Source organism: Prionailurus bengalensis, chromosome C1, assembly GCF_016509475.1.
Source record: "Prionailurus bengalensis isolate Pbe53 chromosome C1, Fcat_Pben_1.1_paternal_pri, whole genome shotgun sequence".
Taxonomy (NCBI): Eukaryota; Metazoa; Chordata; class Mammalia; order Carnivora; family Felidae; genus Prionailurus; species Prionailurus bengalensis.
Genome location: NC_057345.1, coordinates 140,503,233 through 140,526,592, shown reverse-complemented (window position 1 = coordinate 140,526,592; position 23,360 = coordinate 140,503,233). Strand labels below are relative to the sequence as shown.

Sequence of the window (23,360 nt, the reverse complement as noted above, 5' to 3'; positions counted from 1 at the left end):
GGAACAAATTCTACAATTCTCACTTTTCCACACAATGTTCTATCTAAATGGAAAATCTAAATATATGGAATTTGCCTAAATGTTTTGTCTAAGACGGTATGTGAGAAAGGTGGGCACAGGTGATATTTTAGGATAAACAAACGCAACAAATCACAAACTCATCAGGTCTCTGAGACGACAGTGAATTGGGAAACATGTTGACATACCACTGTCTCCTCCAGCCCCTTGAGGTCCTCTCTGGCTTGTTCCCTTTTATCATTGAGCAATCTAAAACAAAAAACAAAACCAAACAAAAAAAGGAATTATGAACCACCAAAAGGGCATCAGAGATTTCCATTTGCACCTACGGATAAATCAACAAAACAAACCAACGCACACAAACAGCCTTGGCCCAACCTAACCGTAATATTTAGGAATCTGAATCACGGATGCAGGCTTGCGGAGACCCCGCGGGGAGGAGAGAAAGCCGGGGAAACATTTGAAGCACACTCACAAGAGCTTCTCCAGCTTCATTTCCCTCTCTTGGTCTTCCACTTTCAGCTTGTTATAATCAGAACTGAGCTTCTCCTGCTCTAGCTGCAGCTTCTGATTCAAACTGAAATTGAGAGGAAAAAGCAATACAGTCCACATTAGTCTGAAATTCCGAGTCACCCAGCCGAAGACATGGTTCTGTTCCAACCCCATTAGTTCTGAGCAATAAAGGCGGCAATTCTAGAGGATTTTGAGGGATCAGAGAACAACCTCACAGCTTCCTCCCTGCCGAAGTGGAAACTAATTTCTGGGAACATCTCAGAGGCATGAAACATAAGGCTTTGAGAATATATTTATAGTTGGCTTGTGCAAGAGCTTTGGGGGGAAAATAATGAGATAGGAAAAGGGCCGATATTTTAAAAACAGAGAAAGACAGCACAGTCAGAAGAATTCTGCTTTGTCTGCCCTACAGACGGCACGCACCCACACTCGGGAAACCTTATTTGGCCATTTCAACCTTCCCTGCCTCTCTAGTCCGATGATCTGAGAACATTTGCTAAGTCCAAATTCCTGGCTGACACAGGGACAGTTGTGTGAAGTCTTCAAGGAGTGGGTACAGAGAGAGAAAAATACAAAGAAAGCCCAGGGGCTGCTGCAAAAGGGAAACTCGCCATCTGGTTGGGGGCACTTTGTCAACATTTGCATGCAGTATTTACAAAATCTTTTGTATGGCCAGGCCTGTGCATCTGTAAAGGAACAGACTCTACACTATCTGAAGGAAAAACTCAGAGTCTGCTTGAAAGGCACAGGCCAACAAAACTTCTACACCTACTGACTAACTCATTTACCAACCCTCCCTCTTCCCTCCTTCCTTCCCTCCCTCCTTTCCCCTTCCAGTTAAACATGTCAAGGGTGATTAATCAGAATAAAGAACACAGGACATGCTTGAAGGGGAAAGAACAACCTGAATAACAGCACGGGGATGGTTCAAAACGAGGAGAGGAAAGACGACACGAATGCTTGCCTTCGGTAGACAGTATGCACAGAGCCCAGGATCACAACACTTACACTTTGCTTCGTTACCATTCTCCTCTTTTAAAATGCAAATATGCTGTGCGAGCAGCTTGCAGACACTGAAGAGCGATTTGGATCAGTAGCCTGGAGAATTAAACTCTAACTTCAGTTTGATTCCTACTTAGCAGTGTGACCCTAAGTAACTCATTTAACCTTGACTCCCATATAGAAATCTGGCTCTTCATCTACAGAAAGCGGGAGTGGAAGGAGCCTTTAGTCTATATCTTGGGGGCAATGAGCAGGGGGCAGGGGGCGGGGGAGGTGTTAGCGAATGGAAATGTATTTCAACGTAACTGGTTTTCTTTGTTTTCCGGCATCTTTTATTTGTAGTATTTAACAATGTTATTCTAGGGGTACCTGGTTGGTTCAGTCGGTCAGACATCCAACTCTTGATTATGGCTCAGGTCATGATTTCGAAGTCGTGAGATCAAGCCCCGTGTCGGGCTCTACACTGAGTATGGAGCCTGCTTGGGATTTTCTCTTTCTCCCTCTCTCTCTGCCCCTGCCTCATTTGTGTGCTTGCTCTCTCTCTCTCTCTCTTTCTCTCTCAAAATAAACATTAAATAAATAAATAAGTAAGCAAACAAACAAACAAACAAACAAATAAAAATATTATTCTGCCAAGGGGTTCAAAGATTGCCAAGGGACTCACTGTGCAAAAATGTTAAGAACCCTCAAGGAAAGGATCCTGAAAGTACTTCCCAGCTTGGTGACTTGTTTTGACAATGAGGCAGGAAGGTAAGAGAGGAAGAGGGGAGAGATCATTATGGAGCAGGGGTTCTTCAGTGGCCGTGACAGGACAGGAAAATGGCCCTGAAGGGGGGGGGGTTGTCCCCAGAGACAAGCTGCAATGAAGCCATTCCGGCAAATGCCACAGGTCCACGAGCACAGATACAGGTCCCTACAAAGTGTGCACATGTGACCAGGTGGCTCAGGGTTGTGCAGGGTGCATTTATGAGTTCGGGTGAGGCGGCAGCAGGAGCTGACTATCTTTTCTGGAGGATTTATTAACCTATCAGAACTCCGGAGTCAGGACCAACTGAGGTTTTTTTTAAATATGTTTTTTCATACAGACGGTGTTTCCACCTATGAGGGCAGCTGAGTCACCAACATGACCCCAGCTCCTCGGGCACGAGGAAGGACGGCTGCACCCGCCTGCCACCTGCCCCAGCAGAGCCCCCCGAGGCTCAGCTCCAGATGGGAAAACAGACGTCGGAAGCCGCGTGTGTAGCCCACTGCGGCCCAGGGCAGAGCCCAAGGCCCACAGGGCGAGGTGAGCAGACCTCAGCTCAAAGCCGCATCCTTCCAGGCTGGCCGAAGACGCCATGCCTGCCCCCACATCCCAAGAGCCCCTGGGCCGACTCACTCCCGCATCTCATCGATGATTTTCTGCTTCTCCTCGATCTCATCTCGAAGTCTGGACAGCTGCTTCTGGTGAGCTTCCCGGTGACTCTCCATCTGCTGCTCCAGCGCCTTCTGCGAGCCAGACCAGCAGAGATGTGTCATCCACTCGTTGGCTCACAGCCCACACTATGACAAGCCCTGGATTGCTTCTGCCTCCTACCCTACATCCCTCGGCTGTCAGGTCCCAAAACTGGGGCCCCCAGAACCCGCCTTGTCGTACTGGCACAACAAAACCCAAAGATCTATTATAAAACAGAGCGGGCCCTGGGAGCAAATCAGTCCATCAATTAAATAAAAAGCTTTATCCGTGACCTTCTACAGCTCACCAGGCTACATGGCTTCTCTAGCCAAGTCAGTCAGAGGGCATGGACCTCTGACTACTCAGGTGACCTCAGACAAGCCATGTAACCTGTGTGAGCTACACTGCCTCATCTGTAAAATTTAGATAATTGCCCCAGTCCTGCCCACTGCACAGATTTGTGGTGATGTTCAAAGGAGAGCTCTTCACCAAAGCCATATGAAACCAGGAGAGGGGCCCATCAAGGTGAGCCTGGGGCAGGATCATACCACGGGCACTGTTTTGACTATGGGCTCACATCCAAAGGGACTAGTAGTCTGCCTAAAATGAAGTAAAATTCAACATTTTCTCATATCTCACTTTATTCACCTAAAAATCTTATTTCCCAGTCATTCATCCTACATTTTCCTTCACTACTTTACATGTGACCAAACATAAAGATCTCTTTGTATAAGATGGAAACTGAAATTTGGAGTGCTTCTTTTAAAAAGTCAAGGAGAGGGGGCATTTGGATGGCTCAGCGGGTTGAGCATCTGACTTTGGCTCAGGTCATGATCTTGCAGTTTGTGAGTTCGAGCCCCACTATGGACTCGCCGCTGTCAGCACAGAGCCCGCTTTGGATCCTCTGCCCCCCACCCCTCTCTCCCTGCCCATCCCCTACTTGCACTCTCCTGAAAATAAAATCAATATTCAAAAAAAATGAGAAAATAAAAATGTCAAGAGGAGAAATGTTTTCTTTCATTCAAAGAAAGGGCAAACACTTCTTCAGAAGTTAACCTCAACAGTGTGGCTCATGTAGGGACTGGGGGCTGGAGGGGGGAGGCAGGTTCTGCTCTTTCCTTCTGCACCAGGAACGGGGAAGGAACACGTACCAAAGCAACGTGGCTATTACTACGGACGTCGTGGGGTTTCTGGACACTCCACCTCCATCTCAGTCCTACGCCGGGCCACGCCGTGAGAACGGCTCCGACTGCCCGGCATCGGTACCCCCACTCCCCTCCCCGTCCCGCACTGCCGCACACATCTCTGAAGGAGACAGAGTTCCCTAGAACAAGAAAGTGCGGTCTGAATGCGTGCTGGGCTCCATGGGAGGGGTGGCATACACACCTTCATTTCCTCGGCGTCCTGCAGTCGGGTCAGGTGTTCCTTTTCCTTATCCTGGAAGCTGACTTCGTGCATTTTTTCTGTTTTGAATTTTAAATGATGATTTAAGATTTAACTGGTAGGACTCACATCCAAAAGTTAAAAAAAAAAAAAAAACTTGAAAAAAAAAAGATAAAAAAAAAAAGGAAGAATGGCCACGGAGTGAAACGTGAGCTTACATCACCGACTACACCCCATGGTATGTATCCAAGACTGGGAGGAGGACTTCTGGCTGAGGAGGGCTCCAGCAGGAGGGGCGACTATCGGGGACAGGTGCTAACTTGGAGTGGGCCACTCTAGGTCAGAACCAACCTGGCTGGTTATGACCTCACACCTCGGACAACCGGTCCCCACCTGGCCTCAGTGAGTAAGCCCCGAGGCAGTACACATTAACCTGCTATGTAGATCACAAAGTACCATGTGAATGTTAGTGGCATTTGGATTCATGACACTATTAGAGTTCCAGAAAGAGCTAATTTACCTCCCATGGGTAAGCTGTTTATTCTCTAAGAATCTAGAGCAGGTAAACATAATCTAAGGCTAAGAAGAGAGAAAATAGAAATATAAAATAATACTCTCCAGATTAAACAGGAAAGCCCCATATTTGGGGCAGGGCTGCTGCATGGCACACTCCAGGGGGAGCCAGCCCAGCCTATTCTTGCTTTTAGGACCACTCCCTGAGCATACCATGGCAGGCTGAGGTGGGATGGCGGGCGGGAGCAAAATGGTTTAAAACAGTGACTTTCAAGTCATTATGCTTTCTATCTAGTCTGCCCCACTTTATTTCAGATCTTCTCACCCCTGTTTTATTTCTACTCAGTGGCCCCACTGCAGAAGTCATTTACAGGAGAGAACAGTTCTTTTCTGTGTGAAGTCTTAGGGGGAACACTCTGTCTCTAACATTCATCCATTATCACATGAAGAAAACATTACAAGGTCATAGCGGGGGTGAGGATGTTCTTGATCTTTTTAAATTTGCCTTGGCATTTGAAACAAAGTGTATTTACTGAGCAAGTGACTATATTAACAATAAGGGAAATAAACACAGGGTAGCATCATCACCAATCCTATTACCCTATCAAAACCATTTTTGTTTTAAATATTAATCCACAGGCCTTGGAACACAAGCATCCATTGATTCCTACATGCTATAACCACAGTGAAGATAAGATTGCATATTATGATCTTTACTTAATTTAAGGATGCATCGTAAGCATGGCTGTACAGCCTCCACATACTTCACTAATACGTGTTCTGTTAAAAAACATACCGTAGCTCAATTAACTGTTGGGCATTTAGGTGGCTTCCTTTCCTTTCCTTTCCTTTCCTTTCCTTTCCTTTCCTTTCCTTTCCTTTCCTCTCCTTTCCTTTCCTTTCCTTTCCTTTTCTTTCCCCCCACTAATACAAGGAATTCTGCAATGAATATTTGAGATATGAGGATCAAAAGGTGTAAAAAGTGTTACGATTATTAATATTTGTTTTCAAAATGCTTTCCTCAAAGGACTAACAATTTTCATTGCAGCTCATAGTACGTGTGGTCCATTTCACTGCAATGCATACATTCTTAATCCTGTTCTGGCTTCTGCATTTCTAGTTACCTCTCTTGAATGTCTTCTATGTATTCATATCTTTTGAGTGTTTCCTATGTGTCAGGCACTTCCCTAAGCAAAGAGTATCAGAAGGCTGCCTGGCAAAGGGAAGAGCTTGTTCATAGGATAAAGGTAAAGGTAGCCATTGGTGGAAATTCAGACCTTATATTAAGAGCGGCGGGACACCATGGAAGGGGCACAGGCATGGGGCTGGCACAAGATAGAAAGTGATTTTAGAATAGTCCGCTGGGAAGCAACACGGTGGCTGGCCAGGAGAAGATGGGGTGGGACTGTCCGTAGATGGATGTAGCCACAACTCTTAATTAGGATTGAGGATGGTGAAAATGAAGGCAGAGATGAGCAGAAGCAGAGAAGCATCTGGCAGGTCAAATGGACAGGCCATGGTGACAGACTGGAGGCAGGAAATAGAAAAGAGAGAGGATTCTGACTCGGGAAGCAGGGTGGACTGAGGAAAAAAGGGAAGAGGAGCAAATATTGTGTGGGGGCAGTCTTCTAGATATTTCTCTTTTTCTTTCTTTCTTTCTTTCTTTCTTTCTTTCTTTCTTTCTGCTCACCCCACAATTATTCCATTGTTTTCAGTAGATCTAGAAGTGCTGTAATTGAGCAAAACTAAACATCATGAGTTCAGCCAACTAGAGAGTATCTGATGTGGGTCGAGAGCTCAACACCTGCAAAGTAGTCAATTATTTACCTTGGGCTCGGAGTTTGGCCAGCTCTTCACTAAGTGAGTCTTGGGACTCTTCCAGCTGCCTCCTCTTCTGTTCCATGTTCTGCATGTAATCTGTCAGGGATTTGATCTTGGCTTCATGCTTTAAATAAGCAAATAGATATAAAGGAGGCATGAGTGACCATAACTGCCATCCTGACTTTCCTGGGACTGTCTGATGGGAAAATGCAACAGAGGAGTTCTTGGGTCCCTTTTTGGAGTACCAACACCCAAAGGATGCATATTTGCCCTCTGCTTGGGATTTGGGATCACAGACTAACACAGTCCTCTGTTTCTTCCTTGTGCTTCTCTGCCCCATTCCTCACGGACCCTTCTGATGGCCATCCCCCTCCTCACCATCCACTTAAGCGAGATGCCAACATCCAAGCTGGTTTGTCTCCTTGTAGAAAACAGAGTGTGCTAGAGAGAAAGGACTGGGAAAATGTGTAGGGAAGAGGGCTTCATTCTTTGAACCAACACCTGTGGATTCTGTCTTCGGAACTCAAACATTGGGTCTTTTCTTTTTCTGTCTCTCAAGCACACCAATTCCTGTGTCGGGGACCTTGCATTTTACATTTTCCTCTCCTGAGGAAGTGCTCCTGCCTACCCTCCCAGAATCCTTATCACTCAGGTCCCAACACTTTCTTACAGCACCCAACTTCTACATGACTTATCTATTTCTTTCTACTTGTTAGCTCCATGAGGGTATGGAGTAGATACCTAATAAATATTAGTGGGACCAATGAATGAATGGGAGCTCATTGACTGAATAAAGACAGTTGGCCCTTCTAAGCAGATGGAAATAGGTAGACACTCCTCCCTCAAGATGTACAGTGTTCACATTAAGGAAGGAAAACCCTGGAGAATGAGCTCTAATCTAATGAAATAACCTCTGGGAAATGGACTCAGGTGGAGCAGTCATGTTATAAGTGTAGCTTTTGGTGAAAAGGATGAGTGTCAACGAAGAAGATGATAGCATTTTAGCTGGAAATATTTTGTCAGATTCCTTAGATCGTGTCAGAAAATAAAGAGCCAAGGTCTTACCTACCCCACGAAATAATGATTGAATATTTGGCTTTGTGTAAATTGTAAGAGACCACAAAGCAGCACCCAAAAGAAAGCTGCATTGGTCGCTAATGTAGAAAGCACTAACGTAGGTATCCTGTAACACTGAAACATTCAAATATTCTTGACTCTGATCTCATATGCCCAAAGTCAATGTCACTCTAAGACCTGGACAACTGAGCCCTCAATCCTGAGCCCCATACTTTAGAGCACCCCATGTGGGCTGGCCTCTGGCTACACTCATTCCACTGAGCCAAGAGTCTGTAGGCTAAGGGGGTGTGCCATGTAGGACCCATGTCTCCTTCTAGACCACACTCTGGGTACTGGAAATGCAGAAACTCACTACTCCAGTGGCCCTAAAGCCCACTCCCAGGGCTGACACTGCAGCTTCTGTCATCAAGTTATACAGATTAGAGTTGACAGTGATACAGTTTCACCAGTTCACAGACAGTGCAGAAGGGACTTAGACACGGAAGCTGGTGTGTCAAGATGAAAAGAGGAGACAGCAGGGTGCAGACTGAGGGACCTCGATTTGCACTCTTGCCTTCGTCTCCAAATGTTAGGGGTGGGACCTTCCAAAATCACATGTTATCAGTGTAACAGGTGACCTGGATATCATGCCCTAACGTTTATTATTTTCTCAAGTTTTTTAAATCATAAAAATGTCAAATAAAGCAAGTCCAGCAAGATTTCACCCATAAACCACTCTTATCGACTATTCCTGATCTTAACTGTATGAATGCATATTGTATAAAGTTGCAAGGCATAAGCATAAATATAACTCTGCATTTTCATTTTCGTTTACCTTTATATAATTAAACTTTTCAAATGGCTGAATTTCATAAATTCTTTGTAAGAGCTACATAGCATTCTCCCATGCAACTTTATGTTATCAGCCTGTCAATAGGTATTTGGATATTTTATTTTATTATAATGTAAGTAACATTGCACCTAACATCTTCCATACAGGCTTTTCATATTTTAATCAGGAAATGATAACATATAAAATAAAATTTTTGCATTTTCATTATCAGTGAAAATACCGTAAGTGAAATTCCTGCACCAGAGGACTTACATTTGTATGGTTTTTGATTCCCAAGGTGCTTTCCAAAAGGACTGACCCAATTATACTTTTCTCAGCAATGTACATAAATTTCACTATCACACACCAGCACTAAATAATCTTTTCAATACATTTTTGCTTATTACATCAGTTATAAAATGGAAACTTGATGCGTTAATTTGCGTCTCTTAGATTACTATGGCGGGACACGAGGCGGCTAGAGCTGGTTCTATGATTACATGTTGCTGTGTTTACAAGCATACCAGAATGAAGTATGCTTTGTCTACCTCTCAGTATTATTTGATGCTCCACTCCATGCTGGTATCAGATTCCTGCAAATGATTTCAGCTGTTTTAATGCCTGGTGTAAGGCAGTGAGCAGCTCTCCCTATACCACTCAACAGAAGCCTCAAACCCCAAACACCCAGCTCAGATATCAGTGGCAGACCAGAAACTAGACTGCCGCCTTCTGAAACCACCTCCCTAAAATGAAAATGCCATTCCAGTGAGAAGAAGAGCAGTCTTACTCCCAGGGCAGAGGAAACGTGCCCCGGGGCTTGAAAGTCCCTTCAAGCCTTTGCGTTCACACAAGCTTTGGTTTGAGTCCCAGATCTGCCTTGCACTGGCTATATGAGTTTGGGCAGAATATATTTAATCTTTCTGAGTCTCACTTTCCTTATCTGAAAAATAAGAAAAAAAATAATAAAACCTGCCCACCAGGATTTTTTTAAAGATCAAGTGAGATAATGCATGTAAAGTGCTCAGTGCAGTGTATGGAGCATTGTAAACACTCAATAGAATGTTACCTGCCACTATTATTAATAATAGCAGTAGTGGCAACAGTTTCTGTTTTCACATATTAAATTGGACCTGTGGTAGGGATTAAAAGATGAAGCAATGTTGCCTTAGGTGATAGGAGATTTAGATTCTATCCAATCTCATCCATTCATTACAGATTTCTACCTACCTACCTCTGTATCCACACATAGTTAGGGATATGTAGACACATCCTTTAAAAAGGGATTGAAGGGAATTCGTGCAATTCAGACAACAAAATCTAGCCTTAAGAATAAGCCTGGGCTCTCATTGCCTGGGGAGGCCATGGACAAGTCTTACATAAAGCAAAGTCCACCGACTATCCCTATCGTGTACCCAATTGTGTACTGTCCCAGTAAGAGCACAGAGGAAGCAGATTTCAAGAGGTCAAGGGAGTGACATAAGGGGAAGAGGGGTGACCTACCTGGGAGATGAGCAGCTGGCAGGCTGCCAGCTCCCGCTCACTGGCATTCATCTTCCTGTTGGAGTCCATCTGGGCGCTCTCGAGCTGTTTGCTGCGGTTCACCAGGGATTTGACCTCCGACTTCATCTTGCTGATATACAGGCGGGCCATGGTGAATTCCTCCTCAATGACTCCGTTCACATCTGCCAACTGAGCACAGGAAGGAATATGCTCAACTATTGCCTACAATTTCCAGAGCTTCATGGGGCCCCTAAAATCTGTCCACGGATCCTCAACATGTCTCTGGATTTCTGATTAAGGATCCCTAATTATAGGACCACAAGCTGAAAATGATCACTAAAAATTACTTGTATGTTCACTGTGTGTGCATGTGTGTGTGTGTGTATCCCCCAAGTTTTCTGAAACCTCGGGGAAGACTGACTTAAAAACCTCTACTGAATATAATCCTTAATCAATGAATCCTTAATAAAAAAATTAGATTACATTTAATTTATAAGATAAAAGACATGATATCGGAGGAAAGACATTGAATACTTAAAAAGAGCTAACTTTGATGAGGTATTCCATTCAATGTCTTATACCTTACATTTCTAGAATAACTACAAGCACCAGTGTTCCTAAAGGGGACTCTGAGTCCCTATAAGAACTCAAATAAAAATTTCAGTTATGTTCTCTGTAGTCTGCTATTCAGACAGAGAAGTAGAATAATGTCGTGAATATGCTTCTATAAGCAATTGTTGAAACAAAAAAGGATTTTCTATATAGTCTTCAATTAAACAAAAAAAAATCTAGTAAGAATGTGTTGTTACCAAATGAAGGTTTTCCTACATGACTTTTCACTTACTACCAATCAGTATTTCCATCTCTGTGACTACACCCCCCGTTTTAACATTTATTCATTTTTTGAGAGCAAGAGAGACAGAGCTTGAGTAGGGGAGGGGCAGAGAGAGAAGGAGACACAGAATCAGACTCCAGGCTCTGAGCTGTCAGCACAGAGCCTGATGCGGGGTTTGAACTCATGGACCACAAGACGATGACCTGAGCTGAAGTCGGACACTTAACCGACTGAGCCACCCAGGCACCCCTCTGTGCCTACCCCTTCTAAGGAAACAAGAATTTAGTTTGCATTATTTAAAATTACCTGAGAATTTAACAGTCTGAATCCACCTTTAGAAAGATAGATTCTGACAGCCAGCATTCCTGTACGATCTCATATTTGGTGTCTGAGTTTCAGAGCTCAACTGGAAACAAAAACTGAAGCAAGGTACTTGGGATAGAAGCTCATTGGCAGAGAGGCAAAGATGCTCTTGAAGAGCAATTGACCAAATAAGCAAAGTAACTGTGTGCATATTTTGTTTAACCACCAGAGGGCATCCTAGCACCTCAGGAGAAAACAAGAGAGCTGTCCAGTACCCAGCCCACAAATAGAGGCTTCAATTGGTTCTAAAGACAATGATTCCAACTATGGTTTTAATGTTCCACAGTACAACTGCCTACTTTTGTCAGTATTGCTGTCATTGACTCATCATATGATGATTTTTCAGTGAAAATTTAAGAGCTAGAATATGGACTCGTGTATCAGTCCTGAAAATTGGTAGCAGAGAGGAAGTATACTAGACAGCAGTCAACGCCTGCAAACTGGGGTCAACCTTCCCCTAGGAATTCCACAACAGTATTTGTTAAATGACTCCAGTGTCAATCAACACGAAGCAGAATCTATGTTAACAGAACGAAAATCTAGAATCTTATCTACCATCTTATTTTAATGGAGTTTCTTGCTAAGCCAATTATAATTCCGACTGCCAATAATGATTTGCCTACCAACACCATTCCTCATCACATTACTTTTTCAACCCAATAGCATGCATGGAGATAACGGATGAGAAACACCCCTAATCTTTCCATGCAGTTTTGTTGTGCCTTTGTGATTGGTCCAACGTGGAGCAGACATGAGAAGCTTGTTCTTGAGCCTCACCAGGTATGTCCTATGACCACCAGGTGGTCCAGCTTACCAGAAAGGTAAGCGAACATCTATCTCTTTCATGTGGAATTCACAACCTACACCAGCTTCTCATGGAAAAACACTGAACCAACAGTTATGGCATTTTGGGAAGGGAACAAGCACTTCCTCCTCTCCAGCTCTGTCTGTAGACGAGGACACTTTGTATACTCCATGCCCAGATGTGTGCGCTGGGGAAGAGTAAAAGAGTATATACAATAATAGGCTTCCTCCAATATGAAAGCTGGATGTTCTTTCCCCCAAACCAGAACCATAACTTCTGGAGCCCACTCTTGTCCTAGGAGGTCTAAAAGGTTTTAAGTCTGATGAAAACAAAGCAAAACAAAACAAAACAAAACAAAAAACAAACAATACTCCAAACAAATGGTTTTACTATCAGGTTGTCTTTTTGTTGTTTTTGCTTTGTTTGTTTTGTTTTGTTTTAGCCACTTAAGAGTTCATATATTCAGTCATGTAAATGTAAAGTTTTCAGTAAGCCCCGTACACTGTTATTTCAAAAAGGAGAATCAAGAGGGGTGCCTGGGTGGCTCAGTTGGTTGAGCGTCCGACTTCGGCTCAGGTCATGATCTCATGGTCCGTGAGTTCTAGCCCCACATCGGGCTCTGTGCTGATGGCTCAGAGCCTGGAGCCTGTTTCAGATTCTGTGTCTCCTTCTCTCTCTGACCCTCCCCCATTTATGCTCTGTCTCAAAAATAAATAAACGTTAAAAAAAAATTAAAAAAAAAAAAGGAGAATCAAGAAGTGTTATTTATAACTCTCCCCTGGGTTTGACAATGACTCCAACAGTACACACTAAACTGCATGATCCAACAGAGATGACTAATCCAGAAGAAAAGACTGCCTTCACATGGGCATGAGATGCTGCCTGCCCGCCTACTAGAAGTCACCTCCATACCCGCCACTCCAGGTCCCTAGAGCATGGAGTGACTACGCAAGGTGCCATCTCAAGGCCAAGTAAAAGGTAGGTGAGGTGACTGTTCACATTCTAACACCTAAGAGTCAGAATGGGACTAGAAGTCCTTTTTTGCTTCTTCTTCTTCTTCTTTTTTTAATGCCCAGAAATGTCCATTTGCTTTGTTAGTGCAGTACACAGCTAAGGCTGGAAGCGGTTGCTTCCGAGAGCTTGAAGGACAGGAGGGAACTGGAGACATTAGACTTCCTGGGGGCCACCTTTCTGGCTGGGGGCTGGGACCCCGAAACCCTGGACCCTCCAGACCCAAGGCTGTGTTGAAGAGGCTGACGGGAGTGGCGCTGTTGGTGATGAGGGTTGATCAGGCCCAGGATCTGGAGCATTTATCCTCCTCTCTGCTCAGCCATAGCAGGGTCCCTGATGCTTAAAATTCTTCATCTCCACCTCCCCAGACCCAAAGTCAAAAGAAAATTTGGCAGTTAATCCAATCCCTTTCATTTAATCTGCCTCAACTTTCTATTTGGTGTGTGGTTAGACTTCTGGAAATCTTTGTTTTAAAGAAAGCCTGGTAAACAAGACAAGAAGAGGAAGCTCACTAATAAACCCAGATAAAGTCAACTCTAGGCTCATGGCATCATTTGTTGGTCTCATTTTGCTGACTAAACAAAGTATTGCCTGAACTCTAAAAACATTTGAAGACATGATTAAGCTGGATAAATGTGGGTTCTTCTATTTCCCTGCTGTCTGAGCCTGTTGTATTCTTAAAGTGAGGACATCTTTTCCCCTTATCCCAAGGTACGACCAGAAGGACCCTGTTGGGGGCACCTGGGTGGCTCAGTCAGTTAAGCGTCCGACTTCGGCTCAGGCCATGATCTCTCAGTTGGTGAGTTCAAGCCCTGCATCAGGCTCTGTGCTAACAGCTTCAAGCCTGGAACCTGCTTCAGATTCTGTGCCTTCTTCTCTCTCTGCCCCTTACCTCAATCACACTCTGTCTTTTTCTCTCTCAAAAAAAAATAAATATTTTTTAAAAATTACTAAAAAAAAAAAAAAAGAAGGGACTGTGGGAACTGAATAGGGTTTCAGGAACAGAAAACAGGATCACTGACAAAGTTTTCCCTGATCTGATCATTGTTTTAGATAAAAGAATTACTTTAGTTGAATACTCATAACCAATACTCCATACCCAAAATACAGATTTAAAAAATATATGTATAACTCATGACATTTCTGAGCTGACAACCTTTAAGATAATGTGGGCTCATCTCATTAGTTTACAAATCAGGAAAGTGAAGCCTCAAGAAGTGAAGTGAAATTGCCCAAAGTCCCATAACCCCTCCCCTTTAGCTCTCATTGCCCTAATGATTAAATCATAACTGTAAGAAAAAACAAACTTCATAATGATTAAGAATATGATGCTCTCTGAGTGAGAGTTATCAATGAAAATAACTAGTTATCAATGAAATTAACTAAGGCATCCAATGTCTGGAATCCAAAAATATCCGGAAAACATCCAGTTGAGCATTTAAAAATAATCTCAATCATACTTCAGATTCCCAAAGGTAAGGACTCTTTTTTTAATGCCGAAGCACCCAGACACTTCTTGATTTCATTAGCATTTCTCATTAGCTCTATTTTAGAACTTAGCATAAAAATATCTTCCCTTATCGTTATCAGCAGCAGGCACCAACTTCTCATAAATCAATTCCACCTTCATATCGCAAGGGCCATTTAATCACCCAAATCTCAGAAGTTTATAGCTCAACACCAAAGCCAGCATGCTTCTAAAAATTAAATCCCCATATATAAAATCACCAAACTGGGTCTTAATAGGGTTAATCTTGTAGTATTTGAGAATTCAGTGCTAAAATTAGATTCATTTGCAAAGATTCATGAGATATGCAGTTACAAGAGAGGTTCTATGAAAGAATGATTAGGTTTACAAAAGGCTGTATACTCTAAGCCTAGATCTGTTATGTCATCTAAGAAGGGATTTCTATGTTTCCCAGAAATGTCTATAAACAGAAGGAATCTGGGGAGCCTTTTCTAGTATTTAACAATCCCAACTCAAACCCTGAGTGTGCCCATAAAGGCTGAGGTAGAATTCAGCCTTTTAAAGGGCTAACCTCAAAGAATTTGATTTTAGGGCCTTGTGAAGTAGACGTTAAACAATATAATGTTATTCCCTGGCTTGCCAAAATCCACCACAGCTATCAATGGCTATTCTGTACAAGGTGCTGTATTATTATCATAAAGCTACAGTAATCAAAACAGTGTGGTTTTAGCATAACGATTAGATCAAACAGTCCCACACACTTTTGGGGGTGATGGATATGCTCATTATCTTACTTGGTAATGGTTTCATGAGCGTATAATATGTCAAAACTTTTCAGACTATGCACTTTAAATATTTGCAGCTTAATTTATGTCAATTATACCTCCTTAATAAAGCCATTTTTTAAAATCTCGATCTCCTTATACCGCGGCAATTGTTAACCATTCTTGCCTGATAACATTACACACGCTCTTTTGTCCCTCTATTCCTGGCTCATGGAAAACTTCATACCACTCCCATTCTTCCCACCTCCCTTACTCCTTGCTGTCAGTAGCACCAATGTGCACAACTCCAGGGGATTTATCACGGTTCGTTGAAGCCAATTACAGCAATACTATTTCCCTTTGCTTTGCCAGCCTCCCTTGCAATTTGGGGTGACCATGTAACCCAATTCTGGCTAGTAAGGTATAAGGGGACATCTATCAGGGACTTCTGGGATATAATTCCATCCTGGATGGAAACTGGCTGCCTTTTCAACCCATCCTGCCTTGGATGTGGTTGTGCGAAGATACGATGCTCGGTGCCATAGCAGCTATCTTGCTACCACGAGACAAAATTCTAAGAATGTAAAAAGGTAACAAGCTAACAAAAGCAGAAAGGAAACAAAGAAAAGATCTGAATCCTTGACATCATTGGGACACTGGACCAAAATTTGCTTCTGAAATTTTAATAAGGTTAGAATGACCTGGACAATCTTGTTAAAATGCAGATTCTAATTTCAGTAGGTCTGCAGTGGGCTTGAGAGTCTGTACAAACTCCAAGTTTCCAACAAACTCCCAGGCGATGCAGATCACAACCTGAATAGCAAATTCTAGACTTCTCATATTGTGAATAATTAAATGTGGATTTATTTTTTAAGCCACTGTTAGAATCCTATTACTTTCAGCTGAAAGCTTTCCTAATTCATACCAATTGGTTGGGGAATTTTCATTCTGCTGGGTTCTCACAGAAAAAGAGAAACACAATTCTGAGATTAGAAGTGTTGTTTAACCTATCCAATTCCAAACTTCTGTGACATTGGCATATAAGTTTGAGAAATAACACAATTTGCATAAAGCCAACCAAAATTTGAAGACATCTCTTCTACTTGAAAGGTAATTTTTTTCTTCTTTTCCAAACCCAGTCATTCTTAGTCATTCATTCAGCCCTTGGTTCATTTGTTCAAATAGTAACAAGTAGGTGGCAGGTGCAAAACACTGTACTGAGCATTAGATACTTAGGAGAATAAAACACAGACACCGCTTGCTTAGGATCACACGTTATAAGCACGGATTGGGAGTGGGGGGTGGGCAAAAGGAAGGGCTGGCTTACAGTCTTCACATCATTGGTGCCAATAATTCCACCTATCTCCCCCAGATCCTTCAACAGCAAATTCAGGATCTCAGTAGCCCTCTTCTTCTGGTGGTTGCTAAGCTCTTGTAGCTGGCTCAGCTCTCTCTGTGTGGTTGTCAATGTAGTCTGAAAAACACATTTTAACAGCAAATTAAAAGAGCTGCCCATCAATTCATACCCACGGTACTACAAAGAATGACAACATAATGTAGAATGGAGTTCTTTTATCATTTCATGCGATCTCAACGTAAGTTGAACTATAGTGGAACACTGCATTCTCTGAGAAAAAAGGAGAATTTGTCATGGCCTGGTACGTTGCATCGACATATCATGTGACAATCTCTGGGGTGGTGAAATAAGTTATTAAAAAATAAAGCCCAAAGGGAGCCCTTAGGTTGACAGCATGTGATCACATCTTCCTACCCACAAGATGTTCCATTTTGGTCCTCATTTTCCAGGGTCCAAACATACCTGCAAACACCCCACCCCCATTTCCAAACCAACCTGCTCCCTGGGCCATTTCCAGATCCCCATCTGACTTCGCAGTAAGAGATGGGTCTGGAAGGCCCAGAGAGACATTCATCAGTTTAGAAAACAACTTATGAAAAGTTTTCTAACCTTCATAGTGAAGCTGAATTGAACACTCTCATCTCTTTTTAAAATGAGTCAAGTCCTCGTCTCAACATATAGCAGTAGCTCCATTTTATTGCCAAACATTAACAACCCATCTCTTTCCCATCCCTCGTGTATGTTACCAGAAGGTAGATATTTACAACGAACTTAACGAACTCTCAACATCAGTAGAATAGTCATATTTTGGTGTCTTGGTATTAACTCAGCCAGCAAAGAAAATAATTTCCCTAAATTTCAGAGCTGTGGAGGTCAATGCAAAGACACTTATGAAATTCTTCCATATGCAGCTATTTTCCTAGAGCACTTTTTAATGATCTGACTGAAAATAGTACCCCATACCAGTCTAGTAATACTTTGGCTTGGCAGAAAATAAGGACCCTATTATGGAAAATGTTCCATCATTTTGAGAAGCAAATAATATGAAGGACTAATTAAAGAATCCTGTAGAAAAGAGTAAGCAGAGAAAATCTAAGCCTCCTCCTTTCCTAAGTGATTTCTGGTTTGTTTTCTATTTCTTTTTTGGTTTTGCCACCACCACTTACTTCGTTTTGTTTTTAAAACCCACAGAAGCAATAGTTCACATCTTGGAAAGCCATTTAAACGTCTTCCTTCATGCAGTTGAATATACGGAGTTAGGAGCCTTTTCCATCAGCTGTACAGTCAGCAGGTTAGAGCTTTCCTGCACCAACTGCTACCCCTTGCCTGGGAGGACTGGAAGTCTTCCATAAGGCAGGCTAGGCACAATCCTATGATAGCAGGCCATCGGGCCAAGGTGCCAAGGGCAGCCAGTTAGAGCCACTCGATTTCCCACCACCCATTTTCCAAGTAGAAAAGGACAAAATGGAAACATCTTGCCACCAGCCACGTCACCAAGTGCTCCCTGTCCCTGCTGCCACTAGCTCATTGTGCAGAACCTGTGGCATCTTTGGGAGAATCTGAAATTTAGGAAATATGCAGACTGAAGCACTGATGTAAAACAGGATGACAAACACACCAGGACAATCAGTCCTAGGCTAGGACAAGAAACTGTGTGGAAGGAATGAGTTTCCATCAGGAGGGTACAAAGAAGAGTGAAACCCACACCTTCCTTCGGTCACCTACTCTCACTTGTTTATATAACATTTTGAGATTTATCTATTGGTACTGTAGCATATGCACAGGTCTGTGCTAAGTGCTTTATACAAATTGTCACTGAAAGGTGTATGTTATTAACGGATAAGGGAACAAATACTCATGAAGTTTACTTGTGTTCATTAAGGCCTAATAGTTATAAAGTCGAAATTTTAACAAGGATTTTTGTGGCTCCAAAGTCTGCATGTTCTTGACTATTCACAAGGCATCCGTGCTAATGTTATAAATCCCCTGGATATGAAACAATATGCAGTTCGGGGATGTGTATACAAACGTCACCTACATGAACTACCATTTCAATTATTGGAGGATTTCAGAGAATGTATCTAACACTAAAGAACCATTCTGCCAACTGCCTTCCTATATAGTGTCTGTCAACAGACACCAACATAAGTACAGGAACAGCAACGGAAAAGTCCCACCCCCCCGGGACACAAATGTGCCAACCGTCTTCTGGGCCAGCTCATCTGTCAGCTGCTCATTGGCCCTGGTCTTGTCCTCTACTTCCTGGGACTTCTGGTCATAATTGACAGCCAGCTCTTCCAGAGCCTGGAGAACTTCTTTCACTTCATCTTTGGCTGCCTCGTTTTCAATCTGGAGACGTGTCAGTTCTTCCTGGATCTTCTCATAATCTCTTCTTGTGGAAGCCAAAAGCTGGGGAAATAAGATGGCATAGAACTGGTGAGTGTAATGTTCAAGTGTTTATGTTCTGGGCTCACTCCAAAATAAAGTAACTTTAAAAACAGATATAGGATGCTCAGGATGTCTAGAAACCTTACTGTATATACAGATACCAAAAAAAAAAAAAAAAAAAAATAGCATGAGGTTTCAAGTATCTGTTTTTCTTTCTAGTGTTTTTAGGTTTTTGTTTTGTTTTGTTTTTCTTTAACTTTAAAGCTAGGTAGGCTTCACTCAAAGAACTGATAACACATCAAAAATCACCCTACTCTGTGGCTGGCTGGCTATTCCAAATGGTGAACAAAGAATGAAGGGAATCATCTCTGAGGATGACAATAATACCACTTGGCTTTTTAACGTTACCATTATTTCACATTGTAACAGGTCCATTTCAGAGCCAACCAAAACAGTATAAAACAATTGCCAATTTTTCTTAATACTGATCATGAGTGTATAGAAGAATATATCCCAAACATTCACATTAGTTAAAAGTGAATGAGTAGGCTTGTGGATATTTCCTTTATCTTCGTGCTTACTGTGTTTTCTGATTTTCCTATCAGAACAGATATTGCCTTGGCTGTATAGAAAAACAATACTGAGTTTTAAATGTAACAACAAGGAAGTTTATCATAGGCAATTGTACCAAGTTGGAGATGCAAAGGAATCAAAAAGGAGAAAGAAGGCAGGAGACACTGAGCAGATGAAAAACTCAACTACAGGCAAGAGGAAACTCAATTCAGGAGCCTGGGTGGCTCGGTTGGTTGAGCGTCCAACTTTGGCTCAGGTCATGATCTCATAGCTCATGGGTTCAAGCCCTGAAGCCCTGAGCCTGCTTCAGATACTGTATCTCCCTCTCTCTGCCCCTCCCCTACTCGTGCTCTATCTCTATCAAAAATGAATAAATGTTAACAATTCTTTTAAAAATTAAAAAAAATTCTTTTAATTATGAAAAAAAAAGAGGAAAATCAATTAAATATGGTTGGTCTGACTGCAAAGGCATAGATGATCTCCCTGCCAAGGGAAGTGTTTGGAGAGGTGGTATAATCATTGTCCTGAAGTGATGAAGGGAAGCAAAGAGGAAGAGAAAGGAATGGTTATAGAGAGAATTAGGTCTATGGGAAGGCTGGGACTACGGACATGAACTCAAGCCACCTGCTGGAACTGTATCATGTAATACAATCCGTAGCACTTTTGCAACAAAGCAGAAAGTACCCTAAAGCACAAAAGAGAAAAAATACTTAGGTGGTCCTCAGCAAGAGAAACTAATCATCTATGTTTGACGGGCTGGCTATCTATCATTTGTTTGGGTTCCTGTTTGTTAAATACTTGGCAAAACACAACGTAATAAGGACATTCACTGGAGAACTCAACACCATCCAGGGAAAGACTGAAACCAATTTGCCTCCTTTTTACTATATCAAACACATACTAATTGAGCCCTTTCCTCTTTGCCTTCTCCTCCCCTCTATCTCTACTTTTGTTTTTTGGTTTTTTACCTCCTACAAGGTAGCACAAGAACACAGTATATATCAAAGACCTGAGCCGGCTGATTTGCAAAGCTGAAAAGAACTAAAACAGCAAGAAATGGGAGTGCTAGGCGCTGGGTATGAGGAGTTAGAATCGTCCTTGTCCAATCACAGAACTCCTTTATCTCTGCTTTTCAAAGACTAAGTGTAGCAACCAGCTATGCACTCTCAAAACCTCAGAGGTCTACAAAGTCAGACATTCATTTTCTAAACTCAGCTTTTAACAGGCATTCAAAGGAAATCTACCAAGAAATGTCCACATGATTCAATGATTTTTGAAAAAATTCTGTGCAAATTAAATTTCTGGAACAAATGTCAACAACAAAGAGTAATAAGAGAACTTCATAAAAAAAAAAATTTATTGCATTCTTTACCTCGTCCTGATCCAACATCTGTTGCTTTAGCTTTTCAGCCAGCTGGCTCTGCTGGTTAATTTCATCATCCTGAAACGAAACATCATGTTTAATGTTTTGGGGTTAGTTATGTCATTTTTGATATCCTGGCTTCCCGACGACAGTCAGATAGCAGGACGCCAGCTGTAGGCTTGCTAATAAGATGAAGGGAATGGTGTGATTCTTCCCCCATAGATGAGAGATTGACTCTGAGGTCCTGATTTGGTTAAAGTACCTCCTTTCTCCGCCTTTCTCAGCAGATGAAACATCTGGGTACTCTGGGATATATAATATCCTACACATTCAACTCAATTCCTGCTCATCCAGAAGTCAGAGATCCAGGGTTTGGGAATCAGAAAGGACTTTGAAGCTATCCCTCCCAATTCAAAGATGCTAAGAAAAAATAAGGGAGTGAATTTCTAACCATCTGCACTGTAATATATTCACGTTCCAAATCTCGTCAAACACATCAATGACCAGGAATGCTGCCACATGATCGGTAGGAGAGACCAGTATTTCCACTTCAAATCTCTTACTTACAGTCACTGGAAAAACATTCACTAGAGAATTAATCTTCAGCATGAGCAGATCTCCCCCTTGATTAGAAGTTCATTTTCTTACCACTTGAAAAAAACAAAAACACTGAAGGAAGTGGGGGATGCAGAAAGTTAATGCTTACTTTCCCGCCTGTCACTGAAGTGGGAAATGATCTGCCCACGGACAAATCTGCTTCCCTCGCTCTCATTTTCTGCCACTAGGTGCTGCTGCCACAAAAGCCAGAGCTGTCCGCCTCTCACTGCCCAGCGCAAACGTCTCTGCCTCTCCCAGACACCAGCCAGCCAGTGTGGGCAGAGCAGCGGGCAGACAACATTTAACAGCAGGAAGCTCAGTCTTCACTACAAAGATTTTCATGAATTCAGATGCAAATGTGAAGAGCAACTTGGCTTCCCAAGTGCGCCTCCCGTAAACACAGGAGGAAATCCTATTGGATAACACTTCCAGGGTCTAAACCCCAAGCAGAGTCAGATTCGGTATTATGGGGTCGCTCTTTGTGCCAGGTGTGGCCCAGGCGTTCTCACAGCAGCCCATGAAAACCTGCACTGAGCCTTCCGCCTTTTCCGGGGGTGAGGTGAGAGGGGTGAACTCAAGGGCCTGGGGCGCAGGACCTTAGTTTTCCACAGGATATTCTCTAGGCTGTTTGGCCGTGTCTATGCTTCCATTTAAATCAGATTGACTCAGCATCACGACGAATGGTTTCCACAGAGCAAGAAAATTCTAAAATCAGTATTACAGGATCTGTATCTCGTTTTCCTTTGTGTAGAACATCTTTTGGTCTTATTTCCCTGTTTGGGGAGACCCCGTTTCTACTGAACTTTTTACATCAATGTTTCTTTAATGGTTCAACAAAATACTCATGACTCTCCTCCCCAAATTCGGTTTCTGGCAGGAGAATTAGGGAAATTACACCAGAGTGACACTGCCAGAAAATGGTACTTGCACAACTAGGAGACTATTCTGTAGGGCATATTTTCTCTTCTACTTTATAAACTTAAGAGTGTCAGTTACCAGGAACAACTTTGTGTTTATGTTCCTTGGCACATAAATATTAAACAACTTAACATAAAAGACTCCAGGAGTTTAACATCAGGGAGCTGCCATCCCTTCCCCTGGGACACATAAGCAATGGCTACAAGCGATATAAATCACAAGAGAAGCAGAACAGTGGAGCCAGCCCTTTGTTCTCACACTGTGTTCATTTCAAAGCCTGAAGACGCAGCCTTCCTCCCCGACAGGTGACAAGCCAGGTGCAGTGATTTCTGAGGTACAGTAAGAAACTCAGGGCCACTAGGCCGTCTGGGAAGGATGTGAAGAACAGGATTACATTATAAGGACATGAATCACTTGTACCAGAGATATTTCCAAAACTACACTTAACGCTTTGTTAAGGCAACTTCTCCAAGGAATTGATCTTTAAATTTTTTTTTTCAAAACTTTCAGAATACAATGTGCCGTGCAGTCCACAGCTACACATTCAAGTGCACTTCTTAGAACGTGCTCAGTCTGATGCTGACTATTAAGAGCTAGTCCATACGCAACAGATTTCAAAGCACTTTTCAGAAAATATTCTTGTTCCTGGATTTTCTTACATGTGAAATGGTGACTTGTCAGCCCATCACTGGCCACCTTTAATTATAAAAATGTTTTTGTTGCAATGGTACTCAGTGAAATGAGGTTCAACTTCTATTTCTACTTGCACTGAACTCCTCTCACACATTTCCACTAGAGCATGAGGATGGCAGGAGACGAGGAATAAAGGAGACAGTGCCAACACC

General features: G+C 42.5%; 1 protein-coding gene across 1 annotated transcript in view; it reads right to left on the bottom strand.

The window, feature by feature from the left end:
- Positions 1-23,360, bottom strand: part of KIF5C (kinesin family member 5C) — a 164,562-nt gene that overhangs the window by 36,148 nt on the left and 105,054 nt on the right. The window contains exons 13-21 of the mRNA XM_043576656.1: positions 21,010-21,078; positions 18,879-19,085; positions 16,647-16,793; positions 10,074-10,262; positions 6,692-6,809; positions 4,355-4,431; positions 2,912-3,021; positions 494-595; positions 207-267 (exon numbers count right to left, since the gene is read on the bottom strand). Of these exons, the coding sequence (XP_043432591.1) occupies positions 207-267; positions 494-595; positions 2,912-3,021; positions 4,355-4,431; positions 6,692-6,809; positions 10,074-10,262; positions 16,647-16,793; positions 18,879-19,085; positions 21,010-21,078 (1,080 nt within the window). The remainder of the gene's footprint in view (positions 1-206; positions 268-493; positions 596-2,911; positions 3,022-4,354; positions 4,432-6,691; positions 6,810-10,073; positions 10,263-16,646; positions 16,794-18,878; positions 19,086-21,009; positions 21,079-23,360) is intronic.